Source organism: Hyperolius riggenbachi, chromosome 11 (genome assembly GCF_040937935.1).
Source record: "Hyperolius riggenbachi isolate aHypRig1 chromosome 11, aHypRig1.pri, whole genome shotgun sequence".
Lineage (NCBI taxonomy): Eukaryota > Metazoa > Chordata > Amphibia > Anura > Hyperoliidae > Hyperolius > Hyperolius riggenbachi.
Genome location: NC_090656.1, coordinates 256100477 through 256126882, shown reverse-complemented (window position 1 = coordinate 256126882; position 26406 = coordinate 256100477). Strand labels below are relative to the sequence as shown.

The window sequence follows — 26406 nt, the reverse complement described above, 5'->3', positions numbered from 1 at the left end:
AGAGCGGGGGGGGGGCGGCGCCGTGACTCCCCTTTACCTCTGTGATTGCTTATTGTGTATTTCCCTGTTGAAAACCACGTATTACCAATTAATAGCCCTATTTCAAGTGTTGATTTCACTTTAAAATCCATTTTCTCAAACAAACAAAAAATATATATTTTTGGAATTTTTGTTGTTGAAGTTGTAGCCCCTTATCACCTTGATAATCCATGCAATTTGTGGGATTGTAGCATATATGGGGGCTTTGCTATTAACGTTAAAAGAAAATCCGGATCCGGCCGTGGATCCGGCCGTGATTGCGTCATTCACGAATGAAAATCCGCGTCGTGCCGTGGACGCGTATCGAAATCCGGATCCAATAACGCCGGATGCGGAATTTTTTTGGCAACGACTGTGGTTGCCGGATTCGTGGATCGGGACATCCGAGCATCACTGAGTAGAAGTAGTATTTATCTACTTATATTTGTGTTTTTTATTTCTAGATTAGCATGGGTGTCGCTTGTTCTTTCACTGCTTGCCGAATGCGTCACGCCAATGGGCGTGGCCTCGGCGGCAGCCCCAGGGCCACCTAACGCCGATCGGCGTAAAGTCCTGGGGCAGCAGTTTGCAGGAGATTGCGCGCAGGGTACGCGCGCATCTCCTGCTTGAGGGGCAGAGAGGAGCTCCGCCTTCAGTCTCCGAGCGGTGATCGCTGTTCGGGAGATTGTTACACCCCCGGGGGGACTTAGAAGTGATTGGCGGTTATAGGCTGAAGCCTATCACAGCCGATCACTGTGATAGGCTGGCGGGGGGAGGGAGGGAAAATCTTTAAAGAAAAAGGTTTTATATTAAAAAAATAAAATAAACAAAAATATTTGTAAAAAAAATAAATAAATAAACATGAGGGGAGCGATCAGACCCCACCAACAAAAAGCTCTGTTGGTAAGGAGAAAAGTGGGAGGGGGTAATCACTTGTGTGCTGTGTTGTGCGGCCCTACAGCTTGGCCTTAGAGCTGCAGTGGCCAATTTTACATAAAATGGCCTGGTCACTAGGGGGGTTTAACACTGCAGTCCTCAAGAGGTTAATGGCACGCTGAAGCTAAAGGTGTGTACACACATGCGACTATGGTCGTTTGAAACGATCGTTCCCCGATCATTTCAAACGACGATCATTTAACCACTTAAGCCCAACTGGACGAGATTTCTCGTCCAGTTGGGCTGCGCGCACTCCCGCGGGTCGCGCGCGCTCCCGCGGGCCCCCCCGTGCGCGCCCCCGCTGTTGGCCGCTAGCCCACCGATCAGTGAAAGGGATTATAAATCCCTTTCGCTGATCGGACCCCCCCGGAGAAGCCGACAGCGTCTCTTCAGATGCTGCGGCTTTTCTGAGCTCTGGGCTCCTTTCTTCTGCCTGGGAGCGAGATCGATCGCTCCCAGGACTTTTTGATTCTGGCCATCTTGTGGCCAAATAGCAAATTACACCTGAAAAAAAAAAAATTCAAATTAAACATATAAATATATTAAAAAAAAACCTGTTTACCTCCCACACCAAAAAATACCCACATACAAGTTTAAATTAAAAAAAAAAAAAATTACAATAATAAAAAAAAAAAAAAAAACATAAATAGTTACCTAAGGGTCTGAACTTTTTAAATATGCATGTCAAAGGAGTATATCAATATGATTTAATAAATTATGGGCTTCTAAATAGTGATGGACGCAAAACGGAAAAAATGCACCTTTATTTCCAAATAAAATATTGTCGCCATACATTGTGATAGGGACATAATTTTAACGGTGAAATACCCGGGGCATATGGGCAAATACAATACGTGAGTTTTAATTATGGAGGCATGTATTATTTTAAAACTATAATGGCTGAAAACTGAGAAATAATGAATTTTTTACATTTTTTTCTTATTCTTCCTGTTAAAATGCATTTACAGTAAAGTGGCTCTTAGCAAAATATACCACCCACAGAAAGCCTAATTGGTGGCGGAAAAAACAAGATATAGATCAATTAATTGTGATGAGTAGTGATAAAGTTATTGGCAAATGAATGGGGGGTGAAAGTTGTTCGGATGTAAAAAAATTTCAACCCTTCGGGCTTAAGTGGTTAAAAAAAGGAGCCAACGACCATTAAGTCTAACAACGGACGAGCTAGATCGTTAAAAACAAACGATCTATCTTGATTTTTTCCAAAGACGATCATTTGCAAAAGTAGTACATCGTTGGAAACGATCGTTCGTACTAAGCTTGACATGCGCATTTCACTATTTCTCCATGGAACTTTTCATTTTTATGCGCAAGCATGATGTAACGTTCGTTCTAACGATCAGATCGTTACACACTTTTAAAAAGTAACATTACTTAGGTCGTTCTTCCGTCAATTTAAAAGTTAGTTCGTCGTTCACAACGAACGATCGTTGTCGCAAGTGTGTACGTAGCTTAAGTCTCTGATAAATGTTGGTAAGTAAATGAACTCCCCCCCCACACACACACACCAAAGCTCCTCTTAATTGCAGTGGAGATTTCTGTTAAAAACAACACAAAAACTATTTAAAACTTCCAATCAAATGTGGAGTCCCTAGGCCCTCTTGGGAGACCCAAGGACTCGCAGTAGGGATGGAACAGAAGTTTGCTACCCCTCCTTCAGTACACGCAGCAGCCACTCTCTACAAAGTCAGGCAGCAGCATCTGAGGTGAGCAGCTGCTTGTGACAGCTCGCACTGCGCATGCCCGTGACGCCTGGCTGCTGCACTCAGCGCACCTGTCAGAACAGCGGACCCCGGGTAGCGCAAGTAGTGTTGGCTGGAGTTCTGAGCATGCGCACAGAAGCGGAGCAGCACACACGCGCCGCGCATGCCCGAGCTGCCGGGCAGAGTTAGGGCAGAGCGGCTCCTCCCTGAGCTCCGGACTAGAGATGGGAAGTTCGGATCTTTTCAATGATCCGGATGATTCGAATCGGATCATTGAAGAGATCCGGATCTTTGATCCGAATCTCGGATCATTTTACTACCGGAAGCATTCGGGGGTGAAATGAACAGCAGGACAGGTCTGTGGACAGGAGACGGGGAGGGAGTGGACACACAGAGAAGCGGAGAAGATGGACAGAGGGCAGGGAGTTGACAGAGAAGGGAGGAGGGACGAGCAGAAATGTTTGCACGTAATACCCACATGCTGCAAATCACATGCTTTACATACATTTCACCTATATGTTCTTCTGTACACTTTGAAAGAAAAGGTCGCACAGTGAAAGAAAGCATTCCCAGAAGATAAGTGCAGCTGTTTAGTGCCGAGTGCAGAAGGATTATATTGCCTTTCAATCACACTGTCTGCAAAGTTACTGAGCTGTGCTGTGCTGAGCCAAAAGCTTCCAATGTGATCACTGTGCAGCACTACGGAACAGACAGCCTATAATGAGCAGCACATTGCAGCCAGTATGTGTGCTCTACACATATCTGGCAGTGGCACCCATGTCCCCTCTCTCTCATCTACCTGTCCCTGTGCAAGGCTGCTTCCACTCCAACAGAGCGATCCCTGCTTCCAGGACCCCGCTGCCCGCTGAGAGGGGGCGTGTCGCTCATGGCCCCGCCCCTTTTGCGATCCGAATCACTCATTTTGATGATTCGGATTATCGACTCATAAAATAGATTCGGATCAAAGATCCGAATCGTTCATGATCCGGACAACACTACTCCGGACTCCGGGGAGGAAGCAGGAAGAGCCTGGAGAGCAGCAGGAGATGGAGCACATCAGACAGCGGCTGGGGAAGGTAATGCCAGGCACACAGCGACCACCCATCACCCCCTCGGTGCCTGACCCAGCCACCAGGAAACTTCCTCCAACTTCTGCTAAACTTTCATCAGTGTAATCCTCATCATTCTATTGTCTCTGCCCTCCATACACTGCCTGCACTGCTGCCCACCGTACACTGCCTGCACTGCTGCCCACCGTACACTGCCTGCACTGCTGCCCACCGTACACTGCCTGCACTGCTGCCCACCGTACACTGCCTGCACTGCTGCCCACCGTACACTGCCTGCACTGCTGCCCACCGTACACTGCCTGCACTGCTGCCCACCGTACACTGCCTGCACTGCTGCCCACCGTACACTGCCTGCACTGCTGCCCACTGTACACTGCCTGCACTGCTGCCCACCGTACACTGCCTGCACTGCTGCCCACCGTACACTGCTGCCCTCCGTACACTGCCTGCACTGCTGCCCACCGTACACTGCCTGCACTGCTGCCCACCGTACACTGCCTGCACTGCTGCCCACTGTACACTGCCTGCACTGCTGCCCACTGTACACTGCCTGCACTGCTGCCCACCGTACACTGCCTGCACTGCTGCCCACCGTACACTGCCTGCACTGCTGCCCACCGTACACTGCCTGCACTGCTGCCCACCGTACACTGCCTGCACTGCTGCCCACCGTACACTGCCTGCACTGCTGCCCACCGTACACTGCCTGCACTGCTGCCCACCGTACACTGCCTGCACTGCTGCCCACCGTACACTGCCTGCACTGCTGCCCACCGTACACTGCCTGCACTGCTGCCCACTGTACACTGCCTGCACTGCTGCCCACCGTACACTGCCTGCACTGCTGCCCTCTGTGCACTGCTGTCCTCCGTACACTGCCTGCACTGCTGCCCTCCGTACACTGCCTGCACTGCTGCCCTCCGTACACTGCCTGCACTGCTGCCCCTCCATACACTTTTGCCCCTCGATAAACTGCTGCCCTCCATACACTGATACACTGCCTGCACTGCTGCCCTCCATACACTGCCTGCACTGTTGCCCCTCCATATACTGCCTGCACTGTTGCCCCTCCATGCACTGTTGCCCCTCCATGCACTGTTGCCCCTCCATGCACTGTTGCCCCTCCATGCACTGTTGCCCCTCCATGCACTGTTGCCCCTCCATGCACTGTTGCCCCTCCATGCACTGTTGCCCCTCCATGCACTGCTTGCACTGCTGCCCCTCCATACACTGCTTTCACTGCTGCCCCTCCATACACTGCTTGCACTGCTGCCCCTCCATACACTGCATGCACTGCTGCCCCTCCATACACTGCATGCACTGCTGCCCCTCCATACACTGCTGCCCCTGCATACACTGCTGCCCCTCCATACACTGCATACACTGCTGCCCTTCCATACACTGCATACACTGCTGCCCTCCACACACTGATACACTGCTGCCCCTCCACACACTGCCTGCACTGCTGCCCCTCCACACACTGCCTGCACTGCTGCCCCTCCACACACTGCCTGCACTGCTGCCCCTCCACACACTGCCTGCACTGCTGCCCCTCCACACACTGCCGCCCCTCCACACACTGCCTGCACTGCTGCCCCTCCACACACTGCCTGCACTGCTGCCCCTCCACACACTGCCTGCACTGCTGCCCCTCCACACACTGCCTGCACTGCTGCCCCTCCACACACTGCCTGCACTGCTGCCCCTCCATACACTGCATACACTGCTGCCCCTCCATACACTGCTGCCCCTCCATACACTGCTGCCCCTCCATACACTGCTGCCCCTCCATACACTGCATACACTGCTGCCCCTCCATACACTGCATACACTGCTGCCCCTCCATACACTGCATACACTGCTGCCCCTCCATACACTGCATACACTGCTGCCCCTCCATACACTGCATACACTGCTGCCCCTCCATACACTGCATACACTGCTGCCCCTCCATACACTGATACACTGCTGCCCTCCATACACTGATACACTGCTGCCCTCCATACACTGCATACACTGCTGCCCTCCATACACTGCATACACTGCTGCCCTCCATACACTGCATACACTGCATACACTGCTGCCCTCCATACACTGCATACACTGCTGCCCTCCATACACTGCATACACTGCTGCCCTCCATACACTGCATACACTGCTGCCCTCCATACACTGCATACACTGCTGCCCTCCATACACTGCATACACTGCTGCCCTCCATACACTGCATACACTGCTGCCCTCCATACACTGCATACACTGCTGCCCTCCATACACTGCATACACTGCTGCCCTCCATACACTGCATACACTGCTGCCCTCCATACACTGCATACACTGCTGCCCTCCATACACTGCATACACTGCTGCCCTCCATACACTGCATACACTGCTGCCCTCCATACAATGTATACACTGCTGCCCTCCATACACTGATACACTGCTGCCCTCCATACACTGCCTGCCCTGCTGCCTGCACTGCTGCCTGCACTGCTGCCCTCCGTACCCTGCTGCCTGCACTGCTGCCCTCCGTACCCTGCTGCCTGCACTGCTGCCCCTCCGTACCCTGCTGCCTGCACTGCTGCCCCTCCGTACCCTGCTGCCTGCACTGCTGCCCCTCCGTACCCTGCTGCCTGCACTGCTGCCCCTCCGTACCCTGCCTTTCTTTCATATTTGAACTACTTACTTTTGTCGCTGGAATGTTTCTTTAATTTCCCATCCCATCTTATTTTATAAGCACGCAGGCATCATTAAATATGTATTGCTAAACAAATAAAGGTTGTTATGCAGCACATTTTGTGCATCAGGACACAGCGTTTATGTGCTGAAAGCTGAGTTCTGGGTTCTAGTCTAGTTTAGGGGACCCAGCAGAAATCCTTATAGGGAACAGTTCTCCAATCACAGCATCCTCTACAGCGTGAAGCGTTGTGATTGGCTAAATAATGTGGGTGTGGTTAACTGCAACCTATCTGAAACTTAGCAGTGCCGTCCACCCAATCACATTAGCGGAATTTCCCTATGGGGTTTCCTGCTGAGTCAACTAGACTAGTACCATGCTCTGCACAAGTTATAAACAATAAAGGTTTTTTTTGTTTTTAAACCTAGTACAAGTTTCGGGATCTCACCACTGAAGAGTTGAAAGATGTCTACAAGGTCTTCCCCAACTTTGTCTACTCCATGGATACTTACAGTAAGTACTGAGAACTATGATTAATGGGGTCAGACCAACCACCTGTGTTTTATCAGTGCAAAGCCAAGTACACGCATCCCACCGTGATTGGCCAGTTTGATCACCTCCGTGTACTATGAGATTCATCAGATTTTGAATACTTTAAAGGATTGTGTAGGGAAGCTCTCATACTTCATAGATGTTGTTGTAGAATTGGTCAATCAGGATTGGATGTGTATATTTGGCTGTAGGCCAATACTGCCTGTAGGAATGAGTGATTTGTCCCCTTTCCATTAACCTCCCTGGCGGTTTATTTATTTTGCCAGGGAGGCTGCAATGTGTTTTTTTTTTAATTAAAAAAAAAATATTTCATGCAGCCAACTGAAAGTTGGCTGCATGAAAGCCCACTAGAGGGCGCTCCGGAAGCGTACTTTCGATCGCCTCCGGCAATCGAAAGTAACAAGATAGGCCGCAATGAGCGGCCTATCTTGTTTCGCTTTCCTCGTCGCCATGGCGACGAGCGGAGTGACGTCATGGACGTCAGTCGACGTCCTGACGTCAGAGCCGCCCGATCCAGCCCCTAGCGCCGGCCGGAACTGTTTGTTCCGGCTGCGCTGGGCTCGGGCGGCTGGGGGGACCCTCTTTCGCCGCTGCACGCGGCGGATCGCCGCGGAGCGGCGGCGATCGGGCAGCACACGCGGCTGGCAAAGTGCCGGCTGCGTGTGCTGCTTTTTTCAGAACGAAAATCGGCCCAGCAGGGCCTGAGCGGCGACCTCCGGCGGCATACCCCGAGCTCAGCTCGGGATTACCGCCAAGGAGGTTAAGTGTTCTGGTTTCTATATGTTGCATGCACAGTCTACAAGAGGATGGGAGGCAGACAGGTTTAAATTGGGTTGGAACAGCTCTAAATTAAAAACAATTAGCTTAGCGCTCTACCAATCAAACAAAAATATCAGCAATATAGACTCAGTTTTTATAAATCCATTCCAAGATGTGGAGCGCTACCCTGCTGATGTGTAAAGCTTTCAATCACAGTTCTAAATGGCGCTGCATACACTATAGTTATTTTCTTAAAAGTTCATAACAGGTGCCAATCTAGGGTTCCGTTCCACAGGGGAAATCACAGTGTAAAATGTGGAATAGTCGCTGCTAGGGATCAATGCCCCCCCCCCCCCCCTTCGTGTCCCCACTCACCAAATGCTGCGGCCTAGACTGGGCCCGTGTAAGCTTCTGAGGTATTGGCCACCTCACAGCCAATTGAACCAATCTCCGTCTCACGTGTGTGGACAGGTCTCCTTTCATTCTGGTACTAGGAATCCATCCGTCAATGGCATACTTGTAGCACCCAAAAAACAAGAAAACCCTTACATCGCGTAAAAATATCTACTTTAATTGTAAAAAGTTTTATAGCTCTATACAAATGCACTTAGCTGCCTTAAGGTGGCCATACACTGGTCGATTTGCCATCAGGATCGACCAACAGATAGATCCCTCTCTGATCGAATGAGGGATCGTATGGCCACCTTTACTGCAAACAGATTGTGAATCGATTTCAGCCTGAAACCGATCACAATCTGTGAAGCTGCCGCTGCAACATTACCTGTTCCGGCCGGTGCGAGTCCCCTGGTCCCAGCTGTCTTCTTCTCCGCTCCGGGCTCAAGACCGTTCTTGCAGCTACTGAACTTCCTGTCCAGGGGAAGTTTAAACAGTAGAGAGCGCTAGGAACAGTAGGAACAGGTAATGTATACCGGCTGTATTGCGTCGGGCATTCGACCGCCGCTATCGACACACTCCCGACCCGCCGGCGATCGAGAAAAATCTTCCGTACGGACGGATTGACGGGAACAATCGATTTTGGACAGAAACCGATTATTCTGTCAGCGGTGTGCGCGGCGATTTCACAGCCGATTCGATCACTGTGATCGAATCGGCCGTATATCGGCGGGAAAATCGTTAGGTGTATGGGCCCTTTTAATGCGTGTATGAAACATGAGTAAAATATACAGCGGTATGAGCAGTGAAGTCCAAGGCTGGGCTTAGAGCGGGCCTTTACAGGGTAGGTGTCCACCACAATATGGGCTAAGACTGAAGAACACCCCGTATAGTAGGATAAGGCTACGCTATAGTTTAACAGCCAGTAACCGCCGAGAGAGAGCCGCCGTTAGATCCAAAGTAGCATGTATCCGACGTTCCGCATCCGGTGACGTCACACGCACTCGCGTTGTTCCGTAGCTCCGCCCAACAGTTTTGTTGCTGAGCAACTTATCAGGGGCTACGGAGCAGACGGCGCAACATGTATTTATGCCCGCCTGTCAGCTCCAGCTGCGGACTTTTACATATAAATATTTGAGAACACAAGTTAATAGAGAATTTAATGCAAATGTAACTATTCTATAACTATAGCACCTAGCATAACACCACCACCCCCCCCCCCTCCCCTTTGATATAACCTCCCCACAAATACAACCGATTTTAAAATTAATAGATCATGTTCTTCCGCACCTCCACATAGGTAAGCATTCTTTTGCCAGTCACATACACAGTATGCACTATCCCACTTTGGTATACTGGGACTATAACACAAGGACCATTTTTCAAAAGTGGACCCTAATCTGTGCTAATAAAACAGTTAAAGAACAAGCGACACCCATGCTAACTTAGAAATAAAAAGCACATAGATAAGTAGATAAATACTACTTCTACTTACATAACAGATGTATTGTGCTATCCACGTAATGATTCCTGTGAATTTTATAAAGGAAAAGCAGAAAATCCTATTCAGGGCAGTGGCCATCTTGCCAAGCTAATGCTGACATCATATCCTCCCTGACTCTTGTTTGCCCCCCTCCCTTCTCTTGCTCATTGTGTATTCATTAGCTGCCCTCCTCCCAGAGTCTTCAGACACTCCCACTGAGGTGTATACTAGGAACTGCACTGTCTTATCCTCCAATCACTGAGTCACCTCAGCCTTGCTTGTAAACACAAGTGATCAGAGGGTGTGTCTGATAAGCAGCTAGGCAGGAAAATAAATGGAAGAGGAGGAATATATTATAGATAAAAAGAACTCCCAGCATTCAACTGTTTGGCACTAGGGCAAGTGCTCCTAAAGTATGTGATGACTCCAAATCCTAACAGCAGAACATGTTTTGAATGCAGGATTAGCATCTTTATCACTTAATACACTCAGACCAGTTGCTGTTGAAATTTGATTTTTATGGTGACAATACCGCTTTAAGATCTATATCTATGTTGAGGCCCTTCGGTTGTAAGGTGCCCATATTATATATCCACTTTGTTTCAAGCTTTGAAACTTCCAGAGTTTTATGACAGCCCCTCCACCCCGGAACCAGCTTTTGTAACCCACACATTCTAGCTTCCCCCGCACAGGAGTTATGCAGGAGAGAGAGAAGTGTCTAGACCAGGCATGGGCAAACTTGGCCCTCCAGCTGTTGAGGAACTACAAGTCCCACAATGCATTGCAGGAGTCTGACAGCCGCAGTCATGACTCATAAAGGCAAATGCATTGTGGGATTTGTAGTTCCTTAATGGAGAACTGTAGTGAGAGGTATATGGAGGCAGCCATATTTCTTTCCTTTTAGGCAATACTAGTTGCCTGGCAGCCCTGCTGTTCTATTTGGCTGAAGAAGTGTCTGAAACACACCAGAAACAAGCATGCATCTAATCTTGTCATATCGGTCAAAATTGTCAGAAACACCTGATCTGCTGTATGCTTGTTCAGGGGCTATGGCTGAAAGTATTAGAGACAGAGGATTAGCAGGATAGCCAGGCAACTGGTATTGCTTAAATGAAAACAAATATGGCAGCCTCCATATACCTCTCACTACAGTTCTCCTCTAACAGCTGGAGGGCCAAGTTTGCCCATGCCTGGTCTAGACACACTATGCTGTTGAAAACCTTTATTTTATGTACATGTTCCCCAAGACGCTCACAAAGAGCTCTGGTTGTTCTCCCAATATATTGGAGCCCACGCTGGCACCATAAAAGGTACACAACACGGGTGGTCCGGCGGGGAGGCGGGAGGATAAAGTCTCAATACGTAGACAAGATGAGGTAAAAAGACAGTGGGAACCTATCATTATGGAGGGTGGAGAGGGGGGTGGGGACAGTGTAAAGATTAAGGAGGTTGGTAAAAATTCAAGTAGCCCATTTCATGTAAACAAAATTGGTAAATGTGGTGGTAAAAATATAAAGTGCATGGTAACCAATGCTCGGAGCCTTGCAAATAAAATAGACGAACTAGAGTTCATTCTGAATGACAAAGGCTATGACATTGTGGGAATAACCGAGACATGGATGGATGAAAGCCATGACTGGATAGCTAATTTAAAAGGATACAATGTGTTTAGGAGGGATAGAACAGGGAAAAAAGGTGGAGGGGTTTGTCTCTTTGTTAAGAATTCTCTTACAGCTGTCCTCAACGATGAGATGGAGGAAGATTGCGAAGATGTGGAGTCCGTTTGGGTAAATATTCATGGTGGAAATAAAAGTTGCCAATTGCTTATTGGGGTATGCTACAGGCCACCTCTTATTAATGAACCTGCAGAACTGTGATTACTACAGCAGATTGAAAAAGCTGCAGGTAAAAATGAGGTCATAATTATGGGCGACTTCAACTTTCCAGACATTGACTGGAGTATTGAGGCTACCCATTCTGGTAAAAGCAGCAGATTTCTGGCAGCACTACAGGACAATTACTTGACTCAAATGGTAACGGAACCAACTAGGGGGAATGCGTTACTGGATCTGATCATTTCTAATAGACCAGATAATGTATCAAATGTGCAGGTTCAAGAACATTTGGGAAATAGTGATCACAACATGATAACGTTTGATCTGGTGACTGATAGGCCACGGGGCAGCGGGACCACTAAAACTATGAATTTTAGAAAAGCAAAGTTCACTCAAATTAGGCAGGCACTAAGTTTGGTGAACTGGGATAATGTACTACAAGGGGAAGACACTGAAGGGAAATGGCAAGCTTTTAAACTTATACTCAATCAATACTGTAGTATGTATATCCCATATGGAAACAAAATGTCTAGGAATAAAAAAAGGCCTCTATGGATGAATAGAAAGGTTAAAGATAAAATGAAGAGGAAAAAGAATGCCTATAAGGTCTTAAAACAGGAGGGGACTGAGGATGCACTAAGCAATTATAAGGAGTGCAATAAAAATTGTAAAAAAGAAATTAGGCAGGCAAAGATTGAAGCTGAAAAACAAATCGCTAAGGATATCAAATCTAACCCAAAAAAGTTTTACAAGTACATTAACTCTAAAAAAAGAAAGGTTGACTGTATAGGACTCCTAAAGGATGAGGGGGGGAACTCAATGGTGGATGACCAAGGTAAGGCAGAGTTATTAAATGCTTTCTTTGCTTCTGTCTTCACAAAAGAAACAGCACTGTTGCAAACTACAGAGGCGGAAGAGTCTCAATCTTCTAACTGTAATATTAAATACTTAACGCAGGAAGAAGTGAAGGCAAGACTAAATAAATTAAAAATAGACAAGGCACCTGGCCCGGATGGCATGCATCCTCGGGTCCTAAGGGAATTAAGTTCAGTTATAGATAAACCCCTTTATCTTATCTTTTGTGACTCTCTTGCAACTGGCAGAGTCCCAATGGATTGGCGTACAGCCCACGTTTTCCCATTATTTAAGAAGGGCAAAAAATCTGATCCAGGAAACTATAGACCTGTAAGTTTAACATCAGTTGTATGCAAACTATTTGAGGGGTTGCTAAGAGATACTATACATGACTTCATAGTAGAAAATAATCTTATTTCTCAGCATCAACATGGGTTTACTAAAGACAGGTCCTGTTTGACTAACATGCTCAGCTTTTATGAGGTAGTGAATGCTAATATGGATATTGGGAATGCTGTAGATGTGATATACTTGGACTTTGCAAAGGCCTTCGACACTGTTCCCCACAAAAGTCTGGTGCAAAAGTTGAGGATGCAAGGACTGGGGAAGAGTCTGTGTTCATGGATAGGGAACTGGCTAATGGACAGAAAACAAAGAGTTGTGGTCAATAGATCGTACTCAAAATGGGAGACTGTTAGCAGTGGGGTCCCACAGGGGTCTGTTCTGGGTCCAGTGCTCTTCAATTTATTTATTAATGACCTAGTAGATGCAGTAGTGAGCAATGTTGCTATTTTTGCAGATGATACAAAATTGTGCAGAATCATCAACTCTCAGGAAGATAGTGTCATATTGCAACAGGATCTGGATAGGATGGCTATATGGGCACATACATGGCAGATGAAATTCAATGTTGACAAATGTAAGGTCATGCATTTTGGACGTACTAATGGTCTAGCACCATACAAAATAAATGGGATACAGTTGGGGACATCAAACTTGGAGAAGGACTTAGGAGTACTCATTGACAACAAGTTAAATAATCGTACTCAATGCCAAGCAGCTGCAGCTAAAGCTAACAAAATTTTGGGATGCATTAAAAGGGAAATAAAAACTCGAGATGCTAGCATAATATTGCCCCTGTTTAACTCTCTAGTAAGGCCACATCTGGAATATGGAATTCAGTTCTGGGCACCACATTACAAAAAAGATATTGCAGTTTTAGAGCAGGTGCAGAGACGAGCAACAAAATTGATGCGTGGGATGGAAAGTCTCACTTATCGAGAAAGGTTAGATAAACTGGGTTTATTTAGTCTAGAGAAAAGACGCCTTAGAGGGGATCTAATTAACATGTATAAATACATCAGAGGGCAATATAATACCTTGGCGGATGAGCTTTTTGTCCCTAGGCCTTCTCAAAGGACTAGAGGACATGATCTGCGCATGGAGGAAAAACGTTTTAGCCATTTATTTAGGAAAGGGTTCTTTACAGTTAGAGTGATTAAGATGTGGAATGCATTGCCACAGGAAGTCGTTATGGCAAACTCTATACCTGCATTTAAAGGGGGCTTAGATGCTTTCCTTGCGTTGAAAGACATCCATGGCTACAATTACTAGGTAATGCCTAATGATGTTGATCCAGGGATTTTATCTGATTGCCATCTGGAGTCGGGAAGGAATTTTTCCCTTTAGGGGCTAATTGGACCATGCCTTGTAAGGGTTTTTTCGCCTTCCTCTGGATCAACAGGGATATGTGAGGGAGCGGGCTGGTGTTGTACTTTATACTGGTTGAACTCGATGGACATATGTCTTTTTTCAGCCAAAATAACTATGTAACTATGTAACTATGTGATAAATTGTTTAATAGAATATGACCTCCCATTAGAATAAGACCTAACTGACTGAGTTTTTACCATTAGTCCCTCCTTGCAGGCTCTACAGGACAGCTCTAAAGTTGGCCACACACGATACAATAAAATGAGCTGGTTTTACTGAAGTTCAAAAATGGTTGATTATCCCGAAGAATAGAAAGCTTTTTTTTTTTTTTTTTTTTTTTTTTTTTTTTTTTTTGTATTTCCCGTTTTTTGTTTTTCTTTATAAGTCGATTGGGAGTGGTGAATTTTTCTGATCAATTAATATGAAAATTGAATGGTGTAGGGTAGTTTTTTTCTTTTTTCTATACACCCAAGCAATTTTCCCAGTTTTTAATCCTTTTTGTAGTGACACTTGAAATAACTGCTGGGACTAGGATGACAGAAGCTGATTGTCTTATATATTTTTGGCAAAGGACTGATAGGGAAAGGTAAGTTGCATGGGAAGGGGGAATAATGTTAGTGGAGAGCAGGGGTGGGGGGCAGGATAAGTACTAGGAAAGGGAATTGGCAATAGGGTGACCGGTTAGGGTTAGGCAATCTCCCAGGGGTAATACCTGCAATGACCGCATAAGCACAGCTGCAAATCCAAAGTAGCCCAAAACTTTCCACGGTAGATCCTTATGTACCAGGTTCAGGGTGTTTAAAAAATCCATCTCCTTGGCACTTCCAGTATTATTAATCGGACAGCTCTTACTGGCAGGTTTTAGACTAGTACATTTTTCCATGGGGGATTCTTCCCCCCCCCCCCCCCCCAGTGTTTTCAAAAGCATATCCTCATGGGAACTTATACAAAGCCAACTGCAGGCCTCTTTACCTGTGTGCCACTATTCTGGCAGGGGGACCATGTCTCTGCCATGTAGAAAATGCTTTAGAAAACCCCTGAGAATCTCCCATGAGGAGATAGTCTATCTTGAAATCTGTCGGGGAGAGTTCAGAGCAAATTATACCTACTGTAAGTGGCAGCTACTTAGGAAAAAAGTAACTTATAGTGCATTTGCTCTAAGATTTCTCTTCCTCTATGTATGTGTACGCAAGCATTTGTAAATGTTAGTTTTTTGTGATAGTGTTCCTTTTAATTAAAGGGAATCTGAAGTGAATATAAACTTGTGATCTAATGATTTGTATGTGTAGTACAGCTAAGAAATAAATAAAACAATAGTAGCATAGATATGAGTCTCATATTGTTTCCAGTACAGGAAGAGTTAAAGGGAACCTGAAACGAGTAACTTTTATTTAAAATAAACACATTATATAGCTGTAAAGGAATATTACATACTAACCTCACCGTCAGTTCCTCTCAGAAGCTCACCATTTTCTTCTTACAGTGATCCCTTCCAGTTCTGACAACATTTTGTCAGAACTAAAATGTACCAGTTGCTGTCAGTTATATATCAACAGCTGTCAGTTACAACTGAATGTGCAAGGTAATGTCCATGTTTCCCTATGGCTCAAGTGGGTGATATTACAGTTTAACAGTGTGCTGACCAGGAAGCGGTTATGGAGTAATGGCCATTTTTAAAATAGAGGACTGAGAATTCAATTGATCACAGTGGACAAATGGGACGCAGAAGAGGATAAAGAGATTGAGTAGTAGACTATACAGGAGGTAAGTATGACCTGCGTATGGTTATTTTGACTTTTTATTTTCAGTTCAGGTTCTCTTTAAGAAACTTCTGTTGTTATCTATGCAAAAGATCTTCTCTGAGCTCTCTGGCCCAACTTGGGTCGCTGTTTTCTGGAGCACTAATACATCAAAGTAACAGAGACAGATTTAGATAAGATTTTTACTGCAGGGAAGTTGAAAGGGTCATTAGCTCTGCTTATTTTATAGTTTATGAAAATAAAGAGGATGGCTTGTAATTGCAGATATGACAGAATTATAAATTATTATTATTATTGATTTATAAAGCGCCAACATATTCCATGGCGCTGTACAAAGTAAGAAACAAACATGGGGTACATAATACAGACAATGGTGTGCACCAATATACAAGATACATAATTAGTGACAAAATACAAAATGATACAAAATCCATAATACAAAATACAGAATTGGTAATGACAGTGATAAAAGTAACATGATAAATTAAATGTATAGTGATTTCCAAGACACAAAAGGCGGAGAGAGCCCTGCCCTTGCGAGCTTACAATCTAATTATGCAGTTTTAAAAAAGCTATATACCTGATAATTGGAATGAGACTATTTTCTTTGCTACTAATTTTCTATTAATTATCCATACTACACATAGAATTCATTATATGTTTGATTTTTTTTTTCTTCACTTCAGTCTCACTTGATCTCTGTATAATGTCATCTCTGGCTGTGTGTGGGGTCCGCTGATATCTCACTCCTCTGATTTCTGCTTTTTCGCAGCTTTCAAAGACGGATCCCAGAAGGATTTGCTAAACCTCACCGGAACCGTCCCGATGAAGTTCCAGGGTAATTGCTTGTTTATTTTGACTTTTCTGGCCGAAGTGAAGTTCGGAATTGCTCTGACATGTGTGGCTGATGAGCGATTCATTGTGTGGTGTTATTAAATATTCTTCCCGTTGTCGTTGTCCTCTGACTATGATTGACTTGGAGCTAGCCAAGTGGGAAGGATCTTTTTAAAGAGACTCTGTAACAAAATGTCCAGCCTAATTTATTTTATCCTATAAGTTCCTATACCTGTTCTAATGTGGTCTTACTTGCTGCAGCCTTTTCTAGTTGCACTGACTCTGTAATATATCTAATCTTTTCTTTGTCAAGCTTTGTCAACCCAAGGAGGAATGGGGTGCCTCTGCTGTAATGAATACAAGTTATGCACGCCCCCTGCAGGCTCTGTGTGCTTGACTATGTGATGCAGTCTGTGAGGCTGAGGGAGGTGGGAGCTGCCTGTCACATGCTGAGTGACTGGATTCCCAGACTGGAGTGCAGATAATGCACTAAGTAATGAAAACTTGCAGTATACTGTAATATATATATCTGGGACCCAGCGCTGCAAGGCGAGAGCGCTAACCACTACGCCACTATGCTGCCCTATCTTATCTTTGGAAAGGCAATATTTGGAAAAACTCCAATTGTGTAGCTCTGCTTGCCTGCAGCTGTTCACCTCTCCCTGCAAAGCTAGGCCCTTTAGAGCCTGATGAGGTTCCTGTTAGCAGATTGTGGTCTCAGTTCTTCACAGTCTACTTCCTGGGACTATTGGTCTCGGCTCCCAGTTGAAGGGTGTCGATTCAGAGCAGAGCGGATAGTGCAGTCTCTGCACCATTTTCTCATCGAGCTCGGGGCACTGCCACCTTAGGGGGTTATGGGCAAAACATCTGCTCATGCGGAAAATCTGAACAGGTCAGGACTCTGTACTGGACTTTGGCTGCAGAAAAGCCTCTCGGCAAATTTAAAGCAGAATGAAACCCAGCAATTATTTGCTCTAAAACCTTATTTACAGCATATTATATACTACCAGAATTTTTGTTTTTTTACTAGAACAGCATTCAAAGGGTTAAACACAGGACAGAAAAGCTCAATGCCGGGAAAGGTGGACACATTGGAACTAGAGATGATGTTATCTTGTGTTTAAGGGCTCTTTCACACTAAGACGTTACGTTGGATGCGATGTTAAGGTCGCATAACGTGCCCCGAACGCAACGCACATTAGCTTTGAAGTTGGACGTTACATTGCACTGCGTCTCTTGATGCGTACGTGATGCGTACTTTTTGACGCATACGGATCGAACGAAAACTGCGCCTGCGGCACATTTAAAAAAAAAAAGTAGGAGTATGTGCAAACAGTTGAACGCAGCCAAATACGAGTATAACGCACAGCACGCTGCACTTTCATTTAAAGCTAATGTAACCCCATCTTTACAAAAAAAGTCAGATACTCAAGGAGAGGGAAGGCTCTGAGTCCTAATGAGCCTACCCTCTCCCGGTGCCCGGTGGATGCTCCAGTCAAATCCGCCGCAGGGACTTCAGAAGACTTCGGAGCACTCGGGCTCTCGAAGGCCGGCGGCTGCATACTGCGCACGCGCGAGTGCGTCATAGAGGGCGCTCGCGCATGCGCAGTATGGAGAGGCCCGTCTTCAGGAGCCCGAGTGCTCCCGAAGACTTCCGAAACCTCCCTTCGGCGGCGGAAGTGGCAGTATTTGACCGAAACGGTCGAATACTGCTACGGGGGATCCTGAGCGGGCACGGGCAGAGGAGAGGGAAGGCTCATTAGGACCGAGCCTTCCCTCTCCTTAGATGACTATCTGACTTTTTTCTTTTTTTTAAGGTGGGTTCCCATTAACTTTAACGCAGCATTATACTCCAACGCAACGTGGGCACTGTGAACAGCCCATTGATTTTACATTACTGTGAGTTGGGCTGCGTTACTGGCTGCTCTAACGTGCGCCTGTAACGTCGCACTGTGAAAGCAGCCTAATTGTATCAAGTGAGGAATGTAAACAAACACTTCTCTGACACTGCAGACTCTCCTGAACAAAGAGAGGCAGTCAGGAAGTATTTCTGCTTATATGTCAAGATGAAAAAATATGCAAAGTCAGCTCTCAAAGCAAAAAAGTGTACTTTGGAAACTTATTTCTAAATGAATAATACTTCTTATGCACAAAAGCAAATATGATAGCCGTATGGCATATAAAAAGTAGGAAAACATGTTTTATTGAATATTATGTCAGGGTTTTATACTGCTTTAAAGACACAACTTGTGCAATTGCATCCGCAGAGCCGAAACCAATTACAGGTAGTCCCCGGTTAGCGAACGAGATGGGGACTGTAGGTTTGTTGTCAACCTGAATCTGTTCTTAAGTCGGAACATTGTGCCATCTCTGTCCCTTGTACCTCCTCTGTGCCTCCAGTGTCACCTCTGTACCTACTTATACAAGTTTAAAAGCCATTTTTTCTTTGAACTTTTTAAAATCGCTTTTCTCAAAAACTACAAGTCCAATTTGAAAACATTTTTTTGGCTTGTTCCCATGGGTACACAGAATCCATGCCGTTCGTATCGGTGGGTCGTTCGTGAGTCGAGCGTTCATAAGTCTGGGACTACCTGTACACTACCTCTTCCTGCCACTGAGAGGATGTTGTCCACATAAAATATTTACTACATGATTTACTTTTAAATAGAGGTACCACGTGTAGGCCTCCTATGTCCCCAGGAAAGGGAAGCAGCCAAAGCCGTTCCCTCAAGCACACTCGTCACCCAGGAGTGCTGCATCTGCACCGTCAGGGGAAGGGGGAGCAGCAGCACAGACAGCCCCCCCCCACGAGCATATACAGTGGCACAGCAATAGGGGTTGCAGAGGTCGCGACCGTATTGGGGCCCTCCCTTAGCCACAGTATTAGCGCTCTATTGGTCCTATGCTGGTAATAATCACTTCCATAGATGCTTTGAATGGTAAAAATAAACTGTTCCCCCATCCCCTTCTTTCAACTTTGACACTGTGTTTGCCCTTGGCAGGTTTTGGTGCACCGTATCAATTATTCTCTATAGACTGCTGGGGGGGCCCCAATGTAAAACTTGCACCAGGGCCCATAGCTCCTTAGCTACGCCACTGTGAGCATGGCCACACCCAGGAGAGCTGTCCACAGCTGCCCCCCTAAGGAGGGATGATCTTGTGATGCAGAATTCAAACCACGTCGTGACTTGGGAGCTGCACTACCAGGAGAGGGAGCACGCCGCACATGCCATTGCTGGAGTTGTGTTTATGTTGGGCCTGAGGGCTCTTTCACACCAGAGCCCTTTTCGTGCGTTTCAACGCAAAGGCAATTCTTTGCGTTAACCAAGGTGAAATGAAAGTCCATAGACTTTCATTTTACCTTTCACACCCGACGCTGCGTTTCAATTGCGTTGCCGGTCAACACACCCGCCAGGATGCCGGCGTTGCCGGTCAACACACCTGTCGATCCGCCGGGAGCCGGCGTTTTTCGTTGGGTTCAATTAATGGCTACCGCCGCTGATTGCGTCACACCGCAGATTCCCGACGACACGCCGCAGGGCTTATGACACGTGCAGGAAACAGCTCCTGCACGCGGTCAGATGTGAAAGAGGCCTGATGCCTGCTGCTGGTAGAACATTCCCCCCCGCGGTGCTGCCATCCTGTCCTGACCGCCTTGTGTTTTGCAGGTAACAGTTACAACATCCCGATCTGCCTGTGGGTCCTGGACTCGCACCCCTTCGCTCCCCCTCTCTGCTTCCTGAAACCAACAGAAAGCATGGGCATCCGGGTGGGCAAACACATCGATGCCCAGGGCAGGATATACTTGCCGTATCTTCAGAACTGGAGTCATGTGAGTATTTTTTTTTTTAATATCCTATTTTTGCTGCTCTGGTCAGTGGGATTAAAATAGTACCAGCCTGCGTATAACCTTTATGCAAATTGTGTGCTGTGTGGAGGTTTTCAAATTAAAATTATCAGAAAGTATAAAGGACAACTAACCAGTGAGAGGTATACGGAGGCTGCCATATGTATTGCCTTTTAAACAATACCAGTTGCCTGGCAGCCCTGCTGGTCTCTTTGGCTTAAAGAGAACCTGAACTGAAAAAAAGTCCAAATAACCATACACAGGTCATCCTTACCTCCTGTATAGTCTACTCCTCAATCTCTTTATCCTCTTCTGCGTCACATTTGTCCACTCTGATCAATGGAGTTCTCAGTCCTCCATTTTAAAAAATGGCCATTACCCCATAACAGCTTCCTGGTCAGCACACTGTTATACTGTAATATCCCCCACTTGAGCCGTAGGAAAACATGGACATTACCTTGCACATTCAGTTGTAACTGACAGCTGCTGATATATAACTGACAGCAACTGGTATATTTCAGTTCTGACAAAATATTGTCAGAACTGGATGGGATCACTGACAGAAGAAAATGGAGAGCTTCTGAGAGTAACTGACAGCGAGGTTAGTATGTAATATTTATTTGCAGCCATGTTTATTTTAAATAATTTTCCTTGCTTCAGGTTCCCTTTAAACAAGCATACAGCTAATCCAGTCACACTTCAGTCAGAAACACCTGATCTGCTGCATGCTTGTTCAGGGGCTATGCCTAAAAGTATTAGATGCAGAGGGTCAGCAGCACAGCCAGGCAATCTGCATTGTTTAAAAAAAAAAATGTCAGCATCCATATCCCACTCAGGTCAGTTATCCAAACCTGAAGTGAGAGGAATATGGAGCCTGACATACTGATTTTGCCATAGCCCCTGAACAAGCATGCAGCACATTAGGCATTTCTGACTGAAGTGTGACCGGATCAGCTGCATGCTTGTTTAAAGTGAGCCAGAGACGAAGCACCCTCATGTATTTTACCATATATATCAGTGGGAATATTAGAGAAATCGCCTACCCTGCTCTCTGTTTCATTCTCACTGCTAAAAGTGTCTGTTATCAGCTGTGATACGAATCCCGGACTGAGCATTCAGTTTGGCTTTGCAGGGAATAATTATAGCTGAGTCATTATAGCAGAGCCACAAGGGGGCAGGCTTGGGCTTGAAAAGACACCAGAGAAGACAGACTCAGCTATAATCTTTCCTTAGCAAAGCCAGACTGAGTGCTCAGTCAGGGATTCTTATCAGAGGTGATAACAGTCAGATTAAACAGAGAACAATGAAACAAAGAGCAGATTAGGTGTTTACTGTCATGTTCCCACTGATTTATAAGGTAAAATACATGAGGGTGCTTCATCTCTGGTTCTCTTTAAGGGTTGTGATTCAGACACTACTGCAGCCAAAGAGATCAGCAGGACTGCCAGGCAATTGGTATTGTTTAACAGGAAATAAATATGGCAGCCACCATGTCTTTTTCTCTTCCGGTGTTATTGAGGCCCCTTTTACACTAGCTTTGCAAGCTTGCATTGCATGACCTTGTTTTACTGCAGGGTAACACAGCGGCAATGCAAGTCAAAGGTGCCTTGCACACTTGCAGCGTCACTTTGTACCAGAAGTTTCTGAATTGCCGCAAAGTCAGCAGCACATTACCATATGACTGCATCGGCAACGGAAGTATCGAGTCGATGGGTGAAACAGGAATTTCATCGACTGGAGTGCGTTGCAGCGCACATTTGTGGACCGACGGGAATCCCAGTGACGTTCTTCCTGCCCAGCACGGAGTGTCACTGAGCGGGGGGCGGGGCTATGCATATTAACCTGTTGATGTACTCTGACGCAGGGTCATATGTTTGTCATTATTTGCGTTGCGACAGGAGCATCGCAGTGCATCACAAACAATATATGTAAAGCCAGCCTTAAAGAGAAACCGTGACCAAGAATTGAACTTCATCCCAATCAGTAGCTGATACCCCCTTTCCCATGAGAAATATTTTACTTTTCACAAACGGATCATCAGCTGTATAGCTGATTTTGTTGTGAAACCCCTCCCACAAATTATGTCAGTGCATGAGATCCTACGCCGCACTTGTGGCTGTTCTAGCCTGATGCGGTGTAGGATCTACGCCGGCCCGCCGTTTCCGCTCACGACGCAATCGTGCACACCCGGAGGGGGAGATTAAGCTGTCATATGACAGCTGACATCTCCCCCGAGTGATCAGCAGCCATCGCGTATGGCATCGCAATCAGCAGCCATCGCCGTCGGATCGTAGTGATCACCTTGACAGCGGCGGCAGCAGGGGGAAAAAGAAGAGGATCCACTCACCTCCCTGCCGTTCCAGCGACGATCGGCACCCCCCTCTGTTCTGGCCGGCATCTCCGCTTCTAATGCCGCTTAGTTCCGGGTCCCGGCTTGATTATGTCATCAAGCCGTGACCCGGAACTAAGCGGCATTAGGAGCGGAGATGCCGGCCGGAGAAGAGGGGGCTACTGCGGCTCATCGCTGGAGCCTGGAAGGTGAGGTGATGGCTGCTGGCGAAAGGGGGGGACACCTGCCACCATGGGGTGGGGACACTGCACAGCCAGCCACAGAGGGGATCCGGCCGCCTGACCCCCCCCCCCCCCCGAAACGTGCACCCCCCCCCCCCACCGCAAAATGCCTGGTCCTTAAAGAGCCACTGAAGCGAGAGTAAATCTCGCTTCAGTGCTTATATTCAGCAGGGGCATGTGTGCCCCTGCTAAAACACCGCTATCCCGCGGCTAAACGGGGGTCCCTTACCTCCCAAATCCCCTCCGTGCAGCGGGGAATCACTTCCGCATTGAGGCATGGCTAATGGCCACAGCCATGCCTTACGTGCGTCTGTCAGCGCGTATCTCCGCCTCTCCCCCGCCCCTCTGTCTTCCTTCGCTTCGCTGGGAGGGGCGGGGATGCGCCGCTGATAGACTGCACTGAGAGGCAGGGCTGCAGCCGTTAGCCCTGCCTCAACAGCAGCAAAATCTACGACCAAGTTGGTCGTTGATTTTGCAGGGGGGGGTGGGGGGTAAGGGACCCCCATTTAGCTGCGGGATAGCGGCGTTTTAGCAGGGGCACACATGCCCCTGCTGAATATAAGCAATGAAGCGAGATTTATTCTCGCTTCAGTGTCTCTTTAAAGGGGGTTAGGCGGCCGGTCCCGAAAAGGTTAAGGTACGACTGAAATAAATAAACAATTAGACGGTTACTTCACCAGTGGGGAGAAGCTTCCCTGTCTCCTCCTTGGGCCCCCATTGCAGCTCAGGGTCCCTCCTCACCTTCTAGCTGGCTTTTTTTCCTTTGTGCCTTTGTAGCCATCAGTAAGGGCTTGTCCACACCTAGGGCGTTACATAGTTACATAGTTATTTTGGTTGAAAAAAGACATACGTCTATCGAGTTCAACCAGTACAAAGTACAACTCCAGCCTGTCCCCCACATACCCCTGTTGATCCAGAGGAAGGCGAAAAAAACCCCACAAGGCATGGTCCAATTAGCCCCAAAAGGGAAAAATTCCTTCCTGACTCCAGATGGCTATCAGATAAAATCCCTGGATCAACATCATTAGGCATAACCTAGTAATTGTAGCCATGGATGTCTTTCAACGCAAGGAAAGCATCTAAGCCCCCTTTAAATGCAGGTATAGAGTTTGCCATAACGACTTCCTGTGGCAATGCATTCCACATCTTAATCACTCTTACTGTAAAGAACCCTTTCCTAAATAAATGGCTAAAACGTTTTTCCTCCATGTGCAGATCATGTCCTCTAGTCCTTTGAGAAGGCCTAGGGACAAAAAGCTTATCCGCCAAGCTATTATATTGCCCTCTGATGTATTTATACATGTTAATCAGATCTCCTCTAAGGCGTCTTTTCTCTAGACTAAACAAACCCAGTTTATCTAACCTTTCTTGGTAAGCGAGACCTTTCATCCCACGTATCAATTTTGTAGCTCGTCTCTGCACCTGCTCTAAAACTGCAATATCTTTTTTGTAATGTGGTGCCCAGAACTGAATTCTATATTCCAGATGTGGCCTTACTAGAGAGTTAAACAGGGTCAATATTATGCTAGCATCTCGAGTTTTTATTTCCCTTTTAATGCATCCCAAAATTTTGTTTGCTTTAGCTGCAGCGGCTTGGCATTGAGTACGATTATTTAACTTGTTGTCGATGAGTACTCCTAAGTCCTTCTCCAAGTTTGATGTCCCCAACTGTATCCCATTTATTTTGTATGGTGCTAGACCATTGGTACGACCAAAATGCATGACTTTACATTTGTCAACATTGAACTTCATCTGCCATGTATGTGCCCATATAGCCATCCTATCCAGATCCTGTTGCAATATGACACTATCTTCCTGAGAGTTGATGATTCTGCACAATTTTGTATCATCTGCAAAAATAGCAACATTGCTCACTACTGCATCTACTTATTAATAAATAAATTGAAGAGCACTGGACCCAGTACAGACCCCTGTGGGACCCCACTGCTAACAGTCTCCCATTTTGAGTATGATCCATTCAGTGGCGTAGCTAAGGAGCTATGGGCCCCGATGCAAGGTTTACATTGGGGCCCCCCCAAGCACTATATACATAACAATTGATATGGCGCACCAAAACCTGCCAAAGACAACCAGTGTCAGAAGTGCAAGAAAGGGATGGGGAACAGCTTGTTAATGATTACTACTAATAAAAGCATCTATAGAAGTGATTATTACCAGCACAGGACCAATAGAGAGCTAATTCTGTGGTTGAGAGTGGGCCCCACGGGGCCCCTCTGGCCCAAGGGCCCCGATGCGGTCGCTACCTCTGCACCCCCTATTGCTACGCCACTGGATCCATTGACCACAACTCTTTGTTTTCTGTCCATTAGCCAGTTCCCTATCCATGCACACAAACTCTTCCCCAGTCCTTGCATCCTCAACGTTTGCACCAGACTTCTGTGGGGAACAGTGTCGAAGGCCTTTGCAAAGTCCAAGTATATCACATCTACAGCATTCCCAATATCCATATTAGCATTCACTACCTCATAAAAGCTGAGCATGTTAGTCAAACAGGACCTGTCTTTAGTAAACCCATGTTGATGCTGAGAAATAAGATTATTTTCTACTATGAAGTCATGTATAGTATCTCTTAGTAACCCCTCAAATAGTTTGCATACAACTGATGTTAAACTTACAGGTCTATAATTTCCTGGATCTGATTTTTTGCCCTCCTTAAAGAGACACTGAAGCGAAAAAAAAAATATGATATAGTGAATTGGTTGTGTACTATGAATAATTACTAGAAGATTAGCAGCAAATAAAATATTCTCATACTTTTATTTTCAGGTATATAGTGTTTTTTCTAACATTGCATTATTCTATAATATGTGCAGATTACACAACACTCAGCATTCAAAATGAGTCTTTCAGAGCAGTCTGTGAAGTAATGAAGTCTCCTCTAGCAGAGGAAAAGTAAACCGTACAATAACACTTGAGATAATAAAAGTCAGATAACAGCCCTCTCCACGACGACGACTAAACTCGGAGAGTTAATAGCTTTTTTGCATAGAGATAACAACTGGAGTTTCTTAACTCTTCCTGTACTGGAAACAATTAGACTGATGTATCTGATCTTAATGTTTTATTTCTTAGCTGTACTACACATACAAATCATAATATCATAATTTTTTTTTCGCTTCAGTGTCTCTTTAAATAATGGTAAAACATGGGCTTTACGCCAATCCACTGAGACTCTGCCAGTTGCAAGAGAGTCACAAAAGATAAGATAAAGGGGTTTATCTATAACTGAACTTAATTCCCTTAGGACCCGAGGATGCATGCCATCCGGGCCAGGTGCCTTGTTTGTTTTTAATTTATTTAGTCTTTCCTTCACTTCTTCCTGCGTTAAGTATTTAATATTACAGTTAGAAGATTGAGACTC

The 26406-nt window shown here is 46.1% G+C and overlaps 1 protein-coding gene across 1 annotated transcript in view; it reads left to right on the top strand.

Annotated features, from left to right (window-relative positions):
* Positions 1-3679: 3679 nt before the first annotated feature.
* Positions 3680-26406, top strand: part of UEVLD (UEV and lactate/malate dehyrogenase domains) — a 60540-nt gene continuing 37813 nt past the window's right edge. Inside the window, exons 1-4 of the mRNA XM_068261754.1 lie at positions 3680-3751; positions 6851-6935; positions 16545-16610; positions 20275-20438. Of these exons, the coding sequence (XP_068117855.1) occupies positions 3722-3751; positions 6851-6935; positions 16545-16610; positions 20275-20438 (345 nt within the window). The 5' untranslated portion in view covers positions 3680-3721. The remainder of the gene's footprint in view (positions 3752-6850; positions 6936-16544; positions 16611-20274; positions 20439-26406) is intronic.